This window comes from Oncorhynchus masou, chromosome 33 (assembly GCF_036934945.1).
Source record: "Oncorhynchus masou masou isolate Uvic2021 chromosome 33, UVic_Omas_1.1, whole genome shotgun sequence".
Lineage (NCBI taxonomy): Eukaryota > Metazoa > Chordata > Actinopteri > Salmoniformes > Salmonidae > Oncorhynchus > Oncorhynchus masou.
Genome location: NC_088244.1, coordinates 43,607,905 through 43,627,852, shown reverse-complemented (window position 1 = coordinate 43,627,852; position 19,948 = coordinate 43,607,905). Strand labels below are relative to the sequence as shown.

The 19,948-nt window shown below is 44.2% G+C and overlaps 1 protein-coding gene across 1 annotated transcript in view; it reads left to right on the top strand.

Annotated features, from left to right (window-relative positions):
* Positions 1 to 833: 833 nt before the first annotated feature.
* Positions 834 to 19,948, top strand: part of skia (v-ski avian sarcoma viral oncogene homolog a) — an 80,646-nt gene continuing 61,531 nt past the window's right edge. The window contains exon 1 of the mRNA XM_064955903.1: positions 834 to 2,365. Within this exon, the coding sequence (XP_064811975.1) occupies positions 1,460 to 2,365 (906 nt within the window). The 5' untranslated portion in view covers positions 834 to 1,459. The remainder of the gene's footprint in view (positions 2,366 to 19,948) is intronic.

The following is a 19,948-nucleotide window of genomic DNA, read 5'->3' as shown; positions in this document are numbered from 1 at the left end:
TCAGTTTGTATTTTCTCACCTTTCCCAACTCTTCAGCACAGTAGGAATGATTCGATGTAGGCTAGTCCACTTGATCGCAGCCTAACCCCCGCTGCTCTGTTCAATTGTTCATACGTTTAAAGTGTGCGTATTCATACCCTCGTTGTTGCACATTACAATTAAAACTAAAAAACCCTGGGGGAAAGTGACTCAAACATAATTGCATAGACTGCTGCTACTATAGGGGTGCTCGAACAGTATAGCCGTGCTTGCGCAATTAACTGGCACATTTATAGAGTAAAACAAGTCTATGCGTAAAAACAGCCTATGCGTAAAATTAATGAAATTGGAATGTTGCGTCCAAATAACAATAATAATAATAGTTATTCATATGTTGCTATATCTGAAAATATGTGGCCCTAATATGTATTCTTCCCTAGTTTCCGCAATTCACAGTATGAGCCAGCCTGGAAAGATAAACCTAAATAAACAAACCGCAGTCAGTCGTATAATTTGCATTTCCCCTTAAAGTCTAAATTTGACTGTCTGTAGCAAACTCCACCCATTCTCTTTCGGTTACAGCCGTTCCTAGCTGTGAATCAAGGGATTCAATGAGCCCTGTGCATTTTTTCGCCTTTGCATATTCCGCACAAGGCTTCTAGGAGAAGTAGGGGAGTGCCGACTTGTTCCTGGAAGAGCCAGCCTGCGGAGTCAGTCACATTCTTGGCTGGGATTCAATGATTGAGCCAGACACTCACAAACACTGAGAGAGGGATGCGAGGGAGAGAGAGAGATAGAGAGACAGAGAGAGAGAGAGAGACAGAGAGAGAGAGACAAAAAGAGAGAGAGGGAGAGAGAGAGAGAGAGAGAGAAAGAGAGAGAGACAGAGAGAGAGAGACAAAAAGAGAGAGAGAGAGAGAGAGAGAGAGAGAGAGAGAGAGAGAGAGAGAGAGAGAGAGAGAGAGAGAGAGAGAGAGAGAGGGCAAGTGAGTGAGTGAGCGAACGCAACCCAGCTCACAGACTAGCCATCTCCACACAGGCGTAGCGAACTGCGTGGGTAAACGGAGTGTTTGCATCGGGCTCTACTGCAGTATTTCAAACTGATTTTTGTATGTGTTTTACACCTGTTACATAGAGAGAAGGCTTTGCTTTATCGGTCGATACTTTTTCTGGAACTTCAAAAGCGTACCATTCCTTTTTGGAGGAGTTTCAGAGGGACGCGTTTTAGATATGGACAGTCGGGAGTCTACTGCATGGGAAGACTCGCCGGTGTCACCATTTGCCTAGTAGGTTCCTAGTCAACGGAATTGGAAACTCACTACCTGGGACTTTTTTGTGGATGTTTGATGAAGCGCTTTCCGCACTTGGCTAATTCTGGGATACCTTGGATTTACAAGGAACCGGGACCTATCGTGTCTTTCGATTGTTTTAGTTTTCCCCAGTTGAAAGGAACTCTCGCTTTCAAAGTCGTAGTGAAAACATGGAGACTGTAACTCGACAAAGCTTCCAACCTCACCCAGGACTGCAACAAACTCTCAAGCAGTTTCATCTGAGTTCTATGAGCTCCCTCGGCGGACCGGCGGCTTTTTCTGCTCGATGGCCACATGACCTCCTGTTCAAGAAGGATGGGAAAGAGCCCGAGCCCGTGCTGCATCTGCCCATGCAGCCACCGACAGTGATGCCGGGGCCTCTCTTCATCCCATCCGACCGCTCCACTGAGAGGTGCGAGACGGTCTTGGAGACGGAGACTGTCTCCTGTTTCGTGGTCGGCGGCGAGAAACGTCTGTGCTTGCCGCAGATCCTTAACACCGTCCTTCGGGATTTCTCCCTCCAGCAGATCAACTCGGTGTGCGACGACCTCCACATCTACTGCTCCAGGTGCACGGCGGAACAGCTGGAAATCCTCAAAGTCATGGGGATTCTTCCATTCTCCGCGCCTTCCTGCGGACTCATAACCAAAACTGACGCGGAGCGCCTATGCAATGCCCTGATTTACGGGGGCACCTACCCTCCGCACTGCAAGAAAGAGTTTTCTGGCTCCCTGGAGCTGGAGATCACGGAGAGAAGCTTCAAAATATACCACGAGTGTTTCGGAAAGTGCAAGGGTCTCTTCGTCCCGGAGCTGTACACCAGCCCCAACGCAGCTTGCATCCAGTGCATGGACTGCAGACTCATGTACCCGACCCATAAGTTCGTGGTGCACAGTCACAAATCGTTGGAAAACAGGACTTGCCACTGGGGCTTTGACTCCGCCAACTGGAGGGCATACGTCCTCTTGGGCCAGGATTACACGGGGAAAGAGGAGAAGGCGCGCCTGGAGCAGCATTTGGACGAGATTAAAGAGAAATTTGACTTCGCCAACAAATATAAGAGGAAAGCATCAAGGGTGAGTTTAAGTCTATGTTACAATGTAGTTGCACTGTGTTGCAAGTGTTGTTGCATTATACGAATGTTGTTACATTGTTGAACGTTTGTTTCCATTTCTCTTTCTGGTGTGTTGTTGTGTTGTCTTCTTGTAAATATAATGCTATCTAGAACGTCAACGACTCCTATCTAGAGTACAGTATACTATTGGTGCAATCTGCAATGACTTGTCCCTGCCATGGGTTTGTTTAGACTGGAGACGAGTCTTTCCAGGATTTGGTTACACTTAACATATTGTTACTAATTGTCCACCAATACCAGCTAAACGCCTCTGGTGGCAATAAAATCATTATTTGCCTGTGAAAAACCTCCGCGGGTGTCAATGGCTCAATTTTATTGACCTTACTTTAAAAACAATCCCATTTACCAACAAATTACCCTATAATAGTGTTACAACAACTATCGAGAACTCATGTGATGTAAGGACGGGACGAGGAAATAAAGTCGTCATTTCTTAAGTCCGGAGAACACCTCCTACAGCACCCCCCCCCCAGTTGCACGCACCCCACTCCCCCTTTACAGCTCTTGAGGTGGGGGCTGCCGCTCTCTCAGTTCGCACTTTTCAGTGTATTGTGGCAGACTGGCTGTGTTTGAGAAAGAGGCACTTGGTCGGGCCAAGTTATCTCAGGTACTTGAAGATGGATGTTTCGTTAACGAGGGGCTCTTCCGTGCGTAATGGGGGGCTGGCTTTTTATTAGGACGCGCGAGATAGGTTCATTGTTGTGTCTGTCTAGAGAGCCCATTACAGTAGAAGACTCCGACTTTGTCAGCTGAATAACTAGGCTACTATCGCTTCAATCTGTCTGTGTTTGTGCCAATGGGTTACTATAAGATCAAATCCTATGCCACAACAAAATATGTTAAATATTACTAAGCACTTTTTTATTATCCCTTTTCCCCCTCCAAATGCAGTGATTCTAAAAAATATTATATTATTTCAGAGCACTTATATTCTAATGACGAGAGGGAGGGGAGACCAGCACTGTTTCTGCAAGCCATTAGTGATGGGCATTCTGAGTCTTTTCGGGGAACTGGCCCATTTAGATGCATTCACCTAAAAGAGCTTGTTCATTTGGCTCCCAACCGGTTCTTCATTCAAAATGCTTAAAAATCTACCTATAACCATGAAACAATTGAACATCTCCAATGTAAATGCCAAGAGGTAGACTACCATTATGTCATACGTTCAAATACATTTTTACTTGGCCAAATTATTAGATGGCGCGAAAAAAATCAGCGGGGACCAGATTTACGCGCTCCCCACTATTTATTGTTTCTACCGTGAGGGTTCACCCTCTTAATATAATTATTTTGTAACTTTCTGCAGAAAAACGTTGTTTTGAGCAAATAAATCAGTAGTAGCAGTATGCAAATCAGGGAGCGAAATGAACGTCTCTTTCACAGATGCGATTCGGCTCCCGATGTTCACCAACAATATCTGTTCAAAAAGAGCGGCTCGTTCACATCAAGCCATGATTTATCAGGTGGATTCCCGCATCTCTTTCATTGCCGGCTATCTGATGAGCCCTAAATGAAGGAGAGTGGAGCCTATCACACGGGTAAGAGGGGCCCAGAGTCTCGCATGCCACCCAGGCTCACCCGTTTCGGGGTAATTGAGCGCTGTGTAGAGTATGGGGGCCTCAGTTTGCCTAACCCTGACTTTTACATTGGAGGATATATAGGCTTTAGCCTAGAACTGCTACTACAACTGGCAGACCCTTGATCCTAAGGGCTCACACCAATAGCGTTTGCTGGCGGAGAGTACTTGGCACCGCTAAATGTAATTTGCTAACCGAGTGCGCACCGATTTTACACGTAGAATCACTTGAAAAATGTCATCAGTCAGACGTCTACAGCGGGTTGTCCCTAAAACACAGCTCGCTGAACGATTGGCAGACGAACGCCAGATCCACATTCAGTTCGATGTGAGCGGGCCTTTAGTCATATGGGGGGATTAAGCCTGCGCTTTGGGGTGGGTAGGCAGGCAGAGGGGGGATCATCCCTCCCCTCTTCCCCCAGCTAAGACTGATAAAAGAGCCCCCTCCACAAATGAAAGGCAAGCATGGTCATTTGCATGAACTGTTAACATGAATAGAGTTGATGAAGCAGGGATAGGAGTATTGTGGTGGAAACATAATATGATCCCAACAAAGGGGTACATTCACCTCCCCCATCACACACACTCTTTTCCCTTCCCCCTTGTTACCTACTCCTTTGCCCCTCAGCATGAAAGGAGGGTGAAAGGAGAGTGGGTGATTATGGTAAGGCAGTTTTCGGTGGGCCATACAAACAAAGTGGAAGTGTTTACCAACAGAGGTCTAACAATTCACCACCACAGTCTTTACCCTTCCATTTGCCAGTATTTTAGGAGGGCTAGAGCCTTGCCATGCCACAGTCAATACTTTCTCTTGGCACTCATCTGTGTTTAGGTTTGAGTGGGGGAACCGAAAGGACCCCTCTTTAAAACTCTCTTCTATTTTTAGAGGGTCTCAAAAGGCTAGAAATTGTTAATATGACTGTCCTTTGAATTCACTCTTTTTTTATCAAGTGTCTTTGCAAAAGCAATGCTAATGAGAGAAAATTAGCAGAATCTTGAATTATGATAATATTGCTAAACTTCTCTCGCTACTGTACAAGTTTCCATTTGTCAGCACATTTCACCAGGGGTGTTACTTTGAAATGCGTTTCCGAGAAGTAAGTTACGTGATAGACCGGATTGAATTTATTGTGCTTTCAATACCTTTTTTTCTTGAGTTGTTGGCAAGAGGAAAGGGTGGTTTTTGTGAAAGTTTGTGAATGTAGCTGGCAGCCATCTCACAGTCAGACACAGGAAGTGAGCTCGAAGGACTTCCTGGCCTCGGAGACGCTTTGCTCCTCTGAGGAGCAGACTGCTGCTTGGTAGCAGCCGTCTGAGCTAGAGGTCGACCGATTAATCGGAATGGCCGATTAATTAGGGCAGATTTCAAGTTTTCGTAACAATCGGAAATCAGTATTTTTGGGCGGCGATTTGCAGATATTTTTTTTTTCTATTTTTATTTTTTATTATTATTAATAATGCAAGTCAGTTAAGAACACATTCTTATTTTCAATGACGACCTAGGGTAACTGTGGGGTGGGGTAACTGCCTTGTTCAGGGGTAGAATGACAGATTTTCACCTTGTCAGCTCGGGGGATCCAATCTTTCAACCTGACAGTTAACTAGTCCAACGCAATAACGACCTGCCTCTCTGTCGTTGCACTCCACAAGGAGACTGCCTGTTACGTGAATGCAGTAAGCCAAGTTAAGTTGCTAGCTAGCATTAAACTTATATTATAAAAAACAATCAATCATAATCACTAGTTAACTACACATGGTTGATGATATTACTAGATATTATCTAGTGTGTCCTGTGTTGCATATAATCTGACTGAGCATACAAGTATCTAAATATCTGACTGAGCGGTGGTAGGCCGAAGCAAGCGTGTAAACATGAATTCAAACAGCACTTTCGCGCAGCTCTTTGTTGTGCGTCAAGCATTGCACTGTTTATGACCTCAAGCCTATCAACTCCCGAGATGAGTTAACCCACTGCAGTTACCCACTGTTCCTAGGTCGTCATTGAAAATAAGAATTTGTTCTTAACTGACTTGCCAATAAAATCGGAACCGGCTTTTTTTGGTCCTCCAATAATCGGTATTGGTATCGGCGTTGAAAAATCATAATCGGTTGACCTCTAGTCTGGGCATTACCCAACACACACACATCCCACCCAAAAACAGGAAAATGACACCACACCGACTTTGCAGTACACCTTCCTTATTGCAGCCTACTTCCCTTATAAAAGGCTGTGTTGGAATTTGCAATAAAAGTGCATTCTCCATTTTCATTTTAGATGTGAGCACGCCGGTGTTGACTGTGGGAGTGCAAACAGCTGCGAATGAGCAAGTGAGTTAGCTCAGTGAACTGTTGAATGGGTTCAAAGTTTACAAGTCGGGTGTGGAGCAGTAGACTTGGCCTCTAAGTTCACCATGCCAATGTTGGCTTGCCTTTATTACAGTTTCTGGCTAGAACACATGTGGGTGGCAAACATCATCCGTGGCTTTCCGCATCAGGATGTTTAGATAAGGATGGCGGCCGCAGATTTAGGACCTCCCTAGGTTTTAGTTCACATCAAGACGATGTGATTTATATGCACCCCATCTGTTGGGAGGAGATATGAACGAGAGAGAAAAAGAATGGGAGAGAGCTTAGTTTATGCACAGGCAGTTTACGTTTCCACCAACGGCCAAGTTTTGCTGAGACATTTAGCAGCAGCACAGTCTTTTGGTCGCATAAGGCGAAAAACAGAATACAAAAGCATTCAGACTCTGAGCGTAAAAATCTCAATGGCTCAATGGTTCTCCCAGCCTGGCCCTGGACTGTAGCAAGCTGGTTTGTTGCTCTCTAGTGCGGCAGGGCTATCAGACGTTGTTTTGTTGTGTGTTTTGGCAGACGTCGCCTTGTGGAAGCCAGCAGACAAGACTAGTAGTTAGCCAGGGAAAAACTAGTAGTTAGTCTGGGAAACAGGAGAGTTGCGACAGACGTTACATTCCAGACCCGCCACTCCTTGCAAGAGAGAGAGGAGACAAGCCCATTACGCAAGCATCAACTGCAAACCCTTTTAAAACATTTTTTATTTAACTAGGCAAGTCAGTTAAAGAACAAATTCTTATTTTCAATGACGGCCTAGGAACATTGTGTTATCTACCTTGTTCAGGGGCAGAATGACAGATTTTTTTGGGACCTTTTCAGCTTAGGGATTCGATCTTGCAACCTTTCAGTAACTAGTCCAATGCTCTAACCACCTGCCGCCCCAGCAAACCCTCTTCAGTAGGCATGAATGAAACATGTCCCCACACCTGCGCGGCACTGTTATATCCAACCCTCCACCGTCCATTTTCTGTGGGACAGGAAAATCAAGTTGTTTTCCCTCCCATGTTTCATTCTCGCGCCGGGGTGGCTAGGAAGGCTTTTGTAGGCAAAGAGCAGCTGTTAGAGAGAGGCTGTGAAGGCAGATGCATTCAGACAGGACTTGCATCATGATGCTTTTGGTCTGCAGTTGCAATTAAGGTTGAAAATGGAAGAAGCCTAAAACTGAGTTTGGACTACAAGCTCTTTTGTGGACTCTCAAAAGGGTGGCAAAAGTGCAAAGAGATCCCATTTTGTAGAGTGCAAGCCAGGTAGCAGGCAGGCCCCTCTCTCTCTTTCTGCAGAGTCAGCCCTCTCTAGCAAGGAGATCTGGGGGCCTCGTTGTTTTCAAAAGCACTGCTCCAAAAGTGTGGCTGGGCTCCAGACCCTGTTTCACAGGGGCTGAAACTTCCCTTCCCACTGCCCAAAAATGTCCCCAGTGCACCTTGGGATATCTGGCCTCCAGCTGAAGGGGCTGCTTGTTGGAGGGGGGAAAGGGAGGGAAAGAGTGAGGGAGGGAAAGGAAGGGGTAGGAAGTGAACTCCTTGAGGGAACAGAAGACCATGTCCTGTTTCATATGCAAGGCACAGGCACGGCTAAGCCTTTTGATGGAGAACCATATCCACACTGTGGACAGCACAACAGCTGGTAGCCATGCATATCAATGGCCACAGAGAGAATATGCCTCTTCACTTAGTTTTGGGAGGGTTTTCAGTAGGGAAAATGCAGCAACCGCCGCTGCATTAAAATACATATACGGCCGCGATGGTCCAGTTGTTTTGGAGTAGTGGTTGAATTGATTGTAGTGTGTGTGTGTGTGTGTGTGTGTGTGTGTGTGTGTGTGTGTGTGTGTGTGTGTGTGTGTGTGTGTGTGTGTGTGTGTGTGTGTGTGTGTGTGTGTGTGTGTGTGCATGACCGAGAAATGACAAACTCTCCAGAAGCCTGCATAGTGCCTAGCTAAATGAGTCCTCCTCCAATCTCTATATCTGACCAGGCAGACTGTGACTACTCTTGAGTTGTCTGGGTACTGTGAGCCCTGCCTTGTTGGACCAGCGTGACGGGTCAGCGGGATCAATAAGGATATCGACAGCCAGGGGTCTTCCCCTGTCAAGGGCGGCTGAAGAGTCCATCTCTCCTTCACCTCCACTGCATAACCAGAAGGGACACGGTGATGTCCGTTTTCTCGTCTGACCTCATATCAGTTCTATCGACCACACAGGGCAGTTGTGCAATGAACACCACGTCGCGGTTGGTTTGATTATTGAGTTTAGCAGAGTTGTATGTCGAGAGATACTATATATGGTTCTAATTCTATACGTTGTTATACATGACTCTGACATCTAGCGCTTTACTAATACTTGTCTAAGCTAAGAGGGCTTTCTTTCTCAATGAGACCTAAGGGGTGGATTTCATACTGACAAACAGATGCTGATTCCACAGTGTAGATAAGGTGGCGGAGGAAACCTCCTGTTAACAATTTGGATGATTGTTGCTCTGTAGCTTTTGAATGGTATTCAAATGCAAGTCAATTGCGTTTCTTATTTGAATTAGCAGTTAACTTCATGTGCAAAGAGGCTCACGTTAATTATTTGCAACATGTGCCGCTGACTTGCACTGGTTTATATTGTCTCGCTGGGAGAAAAAAAACCATCTCCCCTCCGTAACACGGCATCACAACACACATTATTACGAGAAGCAAACAGGGAATCACAGGTGACATGCTTGACTGTGGCGTCTGGGAAATTCTTCAAAAGAGCACAATAACAGCGAGGGAGAATAAATTAAATGCGCCGATTCCTTTCATTTCCACCCTGCCGGCAGCTATTTTAATTCACAGCCTTTTAAAGTTAGTCTAACAAATGGGGCTTCTCTCTACGAAAGGCTGAATGTTCACTGGAAATACTTGATAAAACAACAGATGTAATAGTGATCTATGTTCCGTTTGTTAATTTTTTCCACGGGCATTTTTTGTTGTTGCATTTTCTGTTTAATTTCTCCATGATGAATTAATATGGCTAGTACACACAGGTTTAGTTCTGACACATGCAGCATTTTCAATGGAATTTACCGTACAGTAATTCGTATACTATCATGTTAAGCTCCCAGGGATTTGGTGTTATTCCTGTGGCTGCTCTGTATGTCGATAGATTCCATGAGTCCTTTGAGTATTCTCCCTTTCTCCTTAGCGATCTTTTCTAGAAGCTCACTGCCTGCCATCCTCCTCCACACACACTTGCGTCTGCACACACACACACACACACACGTCCCTTGGGACCCCCTCCCCTTCCACCAACTTTGCCACTACTGTCGTCCTTGGGGAATAGCACAAATCCTATGTGCTGGAAAAGGGAGCAAAAAGACAAAAAGAGAGAGAAGTTCAACCCCTCGTCACAAGCCATTGTCTGCCCTGCCTCCTCCCTCTCCTCTTCCAGTGTGTCCCTGCCTCCTGTCTTCCCCCTGCTGGTCTGCCTGCCTCCCGGTCAGTCAGGAGTGTCTGCATATGACAAATGGCGATCTGGGGGACGTGCTTTATGAGCGGCAAAGGTCAAGAGGGCTGGAGAGTGCATTAATATACCTGACTGCCTGAGCGACTGGGGAGTAGTGAACAGGACCTGGTGTGCTATGACGCTCTGAAGGAAAGAGGGATGGTGAGAGAGGAGGAGGGGGATACAGGGAAATGTCTTGGTACAAGTAAATGACTATGGGTATCCTTCCACTACCCAAATTGAAAAAGTAGTGCCAGCAGGTTTCCCAGGCTACACATTCAACCTCCATCCAATCAACCACGACCGCCGCCTCGTCCAATTGCCTCAGAGCTACTACAGCCGTCAGCCAATTAATTAAATTATGACGTAGGGCATTTATTGGGTTTCAAGACTGGAAAAGTTTTCAATGAAGCATATATGCCCGACATGAAAAACCAAACACTTTGGTAACCAACAGTACTTGGTTCTAAAATAAATCTCACACTGTGAAGATATTAGCCCACCGCCAGACAGGGAATTCCCTACAAGTATTTGTGTGCGCACGATAAACATCCCAGTCTATTTCCGTGTTCACACGGCTGACAATCATCACCCCCCTCGGAGTGGATAGTTTTTGTTTTGACACACGGCCACATATCACACTATATCAAGAGGCTAAAAATGAGACGACGCAGTTTTCTCATGCATCTGTGTGTGGATAAAGATAGATGCAGTGTTTGGCGAGCCGTTATGGTACAGTAGTAGTATGTCCGGTATCTCTCTCTCTCTCTCTCTCTCTCTCTCTCTCTCTCTCTCTCTCTCTCTCTCTCTCTCTGTCTCTGTCTCTCTCTCTTTGTCTCTCTTTCTCCCTCACTGTCTCTCTCTCTCTCTCTTTGTCTCTCTCTCTATCTCTCTCTCTTTTTTCATGTTTTGTTTGAAGGAGTGGCCCAGTTACAAGGACTCTGTCGTTGGCACACACAGGCACTCAGACTCTTCAGCCTGCTATAAACTCAATCATTCTGGGAGAGAGAGAGACAAAGAGAGAAACTACCTCCATATACTTTAATAATACAACTTGTCATGAACAACCGGGAGACTATATGCTCTCCTCCAACCATTGAAATTCAGCTGATTTATTTTTCAGTTTATTATAATTTGAATGAAATTGCATGAACATTTTTATTAGGGAGTGTCAGTAAACATTGTGAATTGATGACGCTCATTGAAGTACTATTGGTCCAATCCTGTCTGGGTTTGTAATGGGAAAGGGGCTGTGTGTAGAAGGTAGCCGATTGCTGAGAGAAAGAAAGAGAGAGAGAGAGAGAGAGAGAGAGAGGGGAGATTAGGAGGGGGGGTGCTTCATTGGCATGGCTGGCTGGGGGCGATTTGTGCTGCGTCAGCCCGGACTCTCTTTGTGTGACAGTGGTGTCGGCCTTTTGAAAGAACGGTCTGTCACATGACCTCCCCCCAAATGATGATCCCTCTCACCCTCTCAGCTCTTTCAGCTCGCGTAAGCCAATAGTGTGCCTCAGAACAGCTCCCACGGGGGCAGATGGCTGTCTGACGAAAGAAGCCAGACACACACAAAAACACACACACTGCAGCATACATACTCGCAATCACATAAAAAGTATTATACAGCACTATCACAAATTCTTGTCAACAGTACAGTCATTTAAAAGGAAAGAACACTACATTCTGCTTTGGTGAAAGTGTTTTGTAGATTTAATGCTTCGCAGTGAGGTGTTTTTTTATATTTACACTCATCTAATCATCTAATGCTTAACTAGCCAAATACCCATGTGAGCGACAAGGGAACATTTGAATAGGAATGGCCTATTCTGCCTCTTTTGGTTTGTGATTGTGCATGGGCAAGCGTGTGTGTGTCTGCTTTGTTTTATGCCTGGATCAGCTGTAGGAGGAGGTTTGCAACTGCTCACTGCCTACTCATTTCCATCTCCATCTGTCTGTCTCCCACGGTGATGGAGGCTTGCCTCTCCCATCTGTCTCTCTCCCACGGTGACGGAGGCTTGCCTCTCCCATCTGTATGTCTCCCACAGTGATGGAGGCTTGCCTCTCCCATCTGTCTGTCTCCCATGGTGATGGAGGCTTGCCTCTCCCATCTGTCTGTATCCCACGGTGATGGAGGCTTGCCTCTCCCATCTGTCTGTCTCCCACGGTGATGGAGGCTTGCCTCTCCCATCTGTCTGTCTCCCACGGTGATGGAGGCTTGCCTCTACCATCTGTCTGTCTCCCACGGTGATGGAGGCTTGCCTCTCCCTGCCCCCTCTCCACACATACACACACTCACACACACACCTCCCGGTGTCAGGTGTGTAGGCAGGCACTGTTATGAGGCTGTTAGGCGGCTCACAGGAGAGAGTCATGAGGTTGGCAGGATCCTACTCCCACTGTGTAATGGGAAAAGCCAATTCCAATGCCTGGCTAATCTTGTTTCAGATTGAAACAGCACGATTAGACTGGAGGGCAGCCGCTAAGTGTACTTCTCATAGGTGGCACCTCCGTTACTCGGTCGCATCATGCCATTGTTATGGCCGCTCTCAAGTCGTCCTCTAACAGTGGCGCCATAGTGGTGCCCTAAAGTGGTGAGAAACCCAGTCATTCTGGACGGAGGCGAACCACGGTTTCATCTAAATTACACTATAGTGCCTGGAAATACAATGACATTGCTAAAGTAGTCAAATATTAATACTTTGTCAGCCTTATCATGTCGTCAAATTTACTTTAGACTGATGGCAATGTTGTCATTAGCTAGCAAAGTTTGTCAAAAATAGCTAGCAATGCTAACGTTAGCTAGCTAAAATCCGGTCAATTTTATACAGCATGTAAAGCCAATCTGGCGACATCAAAATGATGACAAAAGGCTTTCCTACTAGTTATTTGCCTCCCTTCGAATGTTGTTGTATTTCCATGCCACTGTAATGCACTTTTGATGAGATCTTCATTAGTGCTCATTGACGATGCATTGAGTAAAATGCTCAGTCAGGCATCAGTCCGAAACAAACGTTCCGAACAATATTGTGATAAAACGTGCAACCCATGAATAGGGGAAATCGCTTTGCTTTGCACAGTGGATGTACTGCATGTAGGCTGCATATGTTCAGTAATGTATGTGGGTGATGGTGATGGCAAGGTACAAATCTGTCATTCTGCCCCTGAACAGGCAGTTAACCCGCTGTTCCTAGGCCGTCATTGAAAATAAGAATTTGTTCTTAACTGACTTGCCTAGTTAAATAAAGGTAAAATAAAAAGAATAAAATGGTGGGGATCGGGGGTGGACTGGTTGGAAAAACAAGGCTTCTGCATCTGAAAGGTGCTACCACATACATGCTTATAGCAAACGGAGAGAGCCTGCTGTCCCCTACACTGCATCTCTCATTCAGAGGATGGGGGGACTCAAATGTCACAATTCCCACAGCCCCCCACTCCCCCAAAAATGTAAATAGCGGCGTCATGATCTATCACTGCAAACATCGGATGCCAGGCCCTGTGTGGCTATTGAATTATGAATAGGCTTGGGGCTATTCCGTTGTGGAGGGAGGCTGCAACCCCCTCTTTTGGGGGTTGGGTTAGTTATTAAAGAGTGGTTGTGCATGCTTAGCCGCAGCCATGTCGAAGGGCAGGTCCCATGGGCTCTGGGGGGTATTGTGACCCTCTCCTCTACGGGGTTTTGTGGCTGGCCTTTGTCATCTCTTTCTATGGAGGGCATCAGCTGGGACATTGCGCTCTCCCCACCCCCCTTTATCACCCCATTACTTGTCCCAAGCTACTGAGTCACAGACAACTGCTCATCATCGGACCCCTACCTTCCCCCTCTTCTACCTTTACTCTCCTCTGTTTGTTCTTCCCTCCCTAGAGTTTTACTTATAAATGTATGAATGCTAGCTAAGGTGCCAAGAAGGGATAGGCCTACCAATAAATAGCAGACCTGGGTTTATATACATGTGTGTTTGAGTGTCTGGTTTAAAAATATATAGTTTTTCTGTGTATTTTAGTATTTTCAAATATACAGCCCAAACAAATACCTTTATTTGAGTATTAGTAGTAGTTGGTTATTTGTATAAACCAAATTGTCTGCAAATTGTATTTGACAGTATATTCAAATACTTATTTTGAATACTATTTTCGATAGCTGTGTTAAACGTATGGGAGTGCATTTAACTCTGTGTATTTTAGTTTTCCAATACTTTCCAAGTGTATTTACAAATACATTAAAATATTAAACTACATGTCTTTTCAAGTAAAATACAGTGCCAGTCAAAAGTTTGGACAAACCTACTCATTCAAAGTGTTTTTCTTTATTTTTGCTATTTTCTACATTGTAGAATAATAGTGAAGACATCAAAACTATGAAATAGCACACATGGAATAATGTAGTAACTAGAGGTCGAACGATTATGATTTTTCAATGCCAATACCGATACCGGAGGAACAAAAAAAGCCGATACCGATTAATCGGACAATTTTGTTATTTATTTATTTGTGATAATGACAATTACAACAATACTGAATGAACACTTATTTTAATTTAATATAATACATCAATAAAAATAAATGTAGCCTCAAATAAATAATGAAACATGTTCAATTTGGTTTAAATAATGCAAAAACAAAGTGTTGGAGAAGTAAAAGTGCAATGTGTGCCATGTAAAAAAGCTAACTTTTGAGTTCCTTGCTCAGAACATGAGAACATATGACAGTTTGTGGTTCCTTTTAACATGAGACTTCTATATTCCAAGGTAAGAGGTTTTAGGTTGTAGTTAATATAGTATTTATAGGACTATTTCGCTCTAAACTATTTGTATTTCATATACGTTTGACTATTGGATGTTCGTATAGGCACTATAGTATTGCCATTGTAACAGTAAAGTTTCCGCCCCTCTCCTCGCCCCTACCTGGGCTCGAACCAGGAACACATCGACAACAGCCACACTCGAAGCAGCGTTACCCATCGCTTCACAAAAGCCGCGGCCCTTGCAGAGCAAGGGGAATAACTATTCCAAGTCTCAGAGCTAGTGGCGTTTGAAACGCTATTAGCATGCACCCCGCTAACTAGCTAGCCATTTCACATCGGTTACACCAGCCATTAGGCTGATAGGCTTGAAGTCATAGACAGCGCTGTGCTTGCGAAGAGCTGCTGGCAAAACGCACGAAAGTGATGTTTGAATGAATGCTTACGAGTCTGCTGCTGCCTACCATCGTTCAGTCAGACTGCTCTATCAAATATCAAATCATAGACTTAATTATAACATAATAACCCAGAGAAATACGAGCCTTTGGTCATTAATATGGTCAAATCGGGAAACTATCATTTCGAAAACAAAATGTTTATTATTTCAGTGAAATACGGAACCGTTCGGTATTTTATCTAACGGGTGGCATCCCTAATTCTAAATATTATTTTTACACTGCACAACTTTCAAGGTATGTCATAATTACGTAAAATTCAGGCAAATTAGTTTGCAATGAGCCAGGCTGACCAAACTGTTGCATATACCCTGACTCTGCGTGCAATGAACGCAAGAGAAGTGACACAATTTCCCCTGGTTGATATTGCCTGCTAACCCGGATTTCTTTTAGCTAAATATGCAGGTTTAAAAATATATACTTCTGTGTATTGATTTTAAGAAAGGCATTGGAGTTTATGGTTAGGTACAGTCGTCCAACGATTGTGCTTTTTTTGCAAATGCGCTTTTGTTAAATCATCCCCCAGCGTTGCATCGATTATATGCAACGCAGGACACGCTAGATAAACTAGTAATATCATCAACCATGTGTAGTTATAACTAATGATTATGATTGAGTGATTGTTTTTTATAAGATAAGTTGAGAGAAGGTGAAAATCTGTCGTTCTGCCCCTGAACAAGGCAGTTAACCCACCGTTCCAAGGCCGTCATTGAAAATAAGAATGTGTTCTTTAACTGACTTGCCTAGTTAAATAAAGGTATAAAAAAATATATATATATTTTAAAAAATCAGCCAAATCGGTGCCCAAAAATACCGATTTCTGATTGTTATGAAAACTTGAAATCGGCTCTAATTAATCGGCCATTCCGATTAATCGGTCGACCTCTATAGTAACCAAAAAGTGTGAAACAAAGCAAAATATATTTTATATTTTTCAAAGTAGCCACTCTTTGCCTTGAAGACAGCTTTACACACTCTTGGCATTCTCTCAACCAGCTTCATGAGGAATGCTTTTCCAACATTCTTGAAGGAGTTCCCACATATGCTGAGCACTTGTTGGCTGCTTTTCCTTCAATCTGCGGTCCAACTCATCCCAAACCATCTCAATTGAGTTGAGGTTGTCGTGTAAATATTCAGTCAATCATATTTCTCAAATACCGGCGGAGCCTGTGAGTTCAAATAGACTTTTATTACAATATAATACAAGCCGAGCTGGTTCATGAAATCAACTATCTTTCCAGTCTTGGCACATACTTCTTATACATTTTTCCTCCTGACGTCACACACAGCAACTCCTCTTAATGACTCATCCCCTCTGGCATTTAGCCACAGTTATCTTATTGCCCTGCACTAATTTTAGTTTGGTTTCACATTAGGGCATTGAACCTGTAGAGCCACAGCAATAGTTCAAAAATACAGACATGTTCTCGACTAAAACAGGTTCATGCATGTAGGACCATAGCAACAGTCCATAGATACATTTTACAGAAATAACCAGTCATGTCCACTCCCCAGACAGGTGCATGTCTAATGGTGTCTAATGACCTAGTCTTGCGGACTATCCTGAAATGTATAATGGCCACACATGTTCTGGAAAATTCTCAATAAGTCGGGTGATTGTGGAAGCCAATTCATCTGATGCAGCACTCCATCACTCGACTTCTTGGTCAAATAGCCCTTACACAGCCTGGAGATGTGTTGGGTCATTGTCCTGTTGAAAAACAAATGATAGTCCCACTAAGCACAAACCAGATGGGATGGCGTATCGCTGCATAATGCTGTGGTAGCCATGCTGGTTAAGTGTGCCTTGAATCTAAATAAATAACTGACAGTGTCACCAGCAAAGCACCCCCAAACCATCACACCTCCTCCAAGCTTCATGGTGGGAACAACACATGTGGAGATCATCCGGTCACCTACTCTGCGTCTCACAAAGACACGGCGGTTGGAACCAAAATCTACAATTTGGACTCATCATACACTTGTGTTTCTTGGCCCAAGTAAGTCTCTCCTTATTATTGGTGTCCTTTAGTAGTGTTTCTTTGCAGCAATTCAACCATGAAGTCCTGATTCATGCGGTCTCTGAACAGTTGATGTTGAGATGTGTCTGTTACTTGAACCCTGTGAAGCATTTATTTGGGCTGCAATCTGAGGTGCAGTTAACTCTAACGAAGTTATCCTTTGCAGCAGAGGTAACTTCTACATTGGGCCAGTAGGTAGCCTAGTGGTTAGGGCGTTCGGCCAGTAACCGAAAGGTTGCTAGATTGAATCCCTGAGCTGACAAGGTAAAAATCTGTTGTTCTGCCCCTGAACAAGGCAATTAACCCACTGTTCCTAGGCCGTCATTGAAAATAAGAATTTGTTCTTAACTGACTTGTCTAGTTAAATGAAGAATAAATAAATAAACTCTGGGTCTTCCTTTCCTGTGGTGATCCTTATGAGAGCCAGTTTCATCATAGCGCTAGATGGTTTTTGCAACTGCACTTGAAGAAACTTTCAAGTTCTCGAAATTTTCCAGATTGAGTGACTTTTATGTCTTAAAGTAATGATGGACTGTCGTTTCTCTTTGCTTGTTTGAGCTGTTCTTGCCATAATATGGACTTGGTCTTTTACCAAATAAAGCTATCTTCTATATACCACCCCTACCTTGTCACGACACAACTGATTGGCTCAAAAGCATTAAGAAGGAAAGAAATTCCACAAATGTACTTTTAACAAGGCATACCCGTTGATTGAAATGCATTCCAGGTGACTACCTCATGAAGCTGGTTGAGAGAATGCCAAGAGTGTGCAAAACTGTTATCAAGGCAAAGGGTGGCTACTTTGAAGATTCACAAATATAAAATATTATTTGTTTAATTAACACTTTTTTGGTTACTACATTATTCCATATGTGTTATTTCATAGTTTTGATGTCTTCACTATTGTTCTACAATGTAGAAAATAGTCAAATGAAGAAAACTCTGGAATGCGTAGGTGTTTCCAAACGTTTGACTGGTACTGTATATCTGAATACCTACTTCGATTTTATGTGAAGTAATTGAGATATTTCTAAGTATTTGAACCCAGGACATTGACACCGTAGCATCATAAACATTTATATTATCTTATATCCTATAGTATACTGGAGAAGATTATAGAGCATTTTATAGAGTCATGATGTAGCTAGCCACAATGTAGCTTAGCCTCTTCTTTCTGAGGTAAAAACTAAATAAACATTTCCTCGGAAACAACTGCATGTACGTGCGGCTGTTTACTTTTGGGCAGGGCAGGAATTGTGTGACGTGTGGCATCTCTCTTGTGTGGAGAGAGAGGGTAGAGCAGCGATATGAATCTGTAAAAGTCCGTGATCTTTGCTTTGTTTAGTCGACCGGCTCATTGCGATGTCTGCCTGCTCTCTGCCTGGGTTAATCTTACACAAGATGAATCCGACGGGGAGAGACGGAAGTAATTGCCCTATCGATCCAACAAAGCACTTGTTCTGAACTTTGACCGGTGACTAGAAACTGCAAATGTTGATCACCAGGCTAGGCTACATTTAGTAACAAATAGAACAACACATTTCTCTGTCTGTACTCCAATCTTAACTATCCACTATAGATGTCAGTACTCAGTTGGACTAGCTATCCATATTATGTAAACTGCTATACATTGATCCAACAACAGTTACTTGGTTCGTTTTTGGTAATTTTACCGATTCTAGATTCAAGTAATTATTTTTCCAATACAAATATTAGATGTAGGCTGGAGAACAGTCAAGAAGTGGAGAAGTTACAGAGAGAAGGGGGTTCGAGGAGAGAGAGATAAGGTATTCTGCTGTTGGTGGCTCACCCAGGGGATCAGAGATCAACTTCTAGTCACATGCCACTCTTCCCCTCAGGCTGCCGGAAGTCAAGTCACCGGACTGGTTCCCCAAGAATGTCTGTCCCAAATTATCCACCTTCTACGCCTGTCTGTTAGTCAGTCAATAAAGGAGGGCTTTGAGGATGAAGTTTAGACTGGAACTAGTGAGCAAAGAGATGGAATTTAGACTGGTGCAAGGGAGCCAGGTAGCTCACTGTTTTGAGAGCAATGTTGGTTCAGTTTAGAGCTTTTGGTGAAGACCTGTCGCCAGCCAGCGGGGCAGCAAAAGAAAGGAACTCGGCTGCCGGTCACACCGTGGCAGCTTTTCAGGAAGCAGAGGTGGGATGTGAATGTGTGTACCCCCTCCTCTCCTGGCCATGCTCCCTGGCTCAGTTTATGCCCCAGGAAGGAAGTTTCTGAAACAATGTCTTATAATGTCATTAACATATTTCCTGCAGTCTCTCCCTCCAGCCTCCCCCACCTCCACCTCCAAGTCACTGATCTCCCCAATTAATCCCATTCTAGCCCACTCTGGCAAATGAACTGGCAGCATAGATACTAAATAAAACAAGGTGTTGAAAGGGGATCCCTCCTCCTGGAGTCCTGGCTATAGGGCGCCTGGGTCTTAAATTAAGAAGCTGCCACCGACCACGGCACACAACTCTTCATTTTTTTGTTCTTTCTTTCTTTCTTTAATTTGTCCTTTACATATCCAATGGTTCTCTCTCTCCCCACCTCTCTACGCTTGAGTGCAACCTATTGATTTAATGTCCCTTGTGCCACACGCACGCACACACACACACACACACACACACACACACACACACACACACACACACACACACACACACACACACACACACACACACACACACACACAAATAAATGACGGCATGCACACACACTCCAGTCAAACACACTCACCACCAATGAAACAAACACGCCCATAGTCCAAGCCCAAATGCATAAATATTCACACAGTCAAACATCCGCACATGCTATTTACACACACTTGCACCACCAACACTCCGCCAGGGCAGACAATGGATCTCTTGAAACCTCTGGCTTATAATTTACGTAATTGTAGATGTGCAGACAGGCA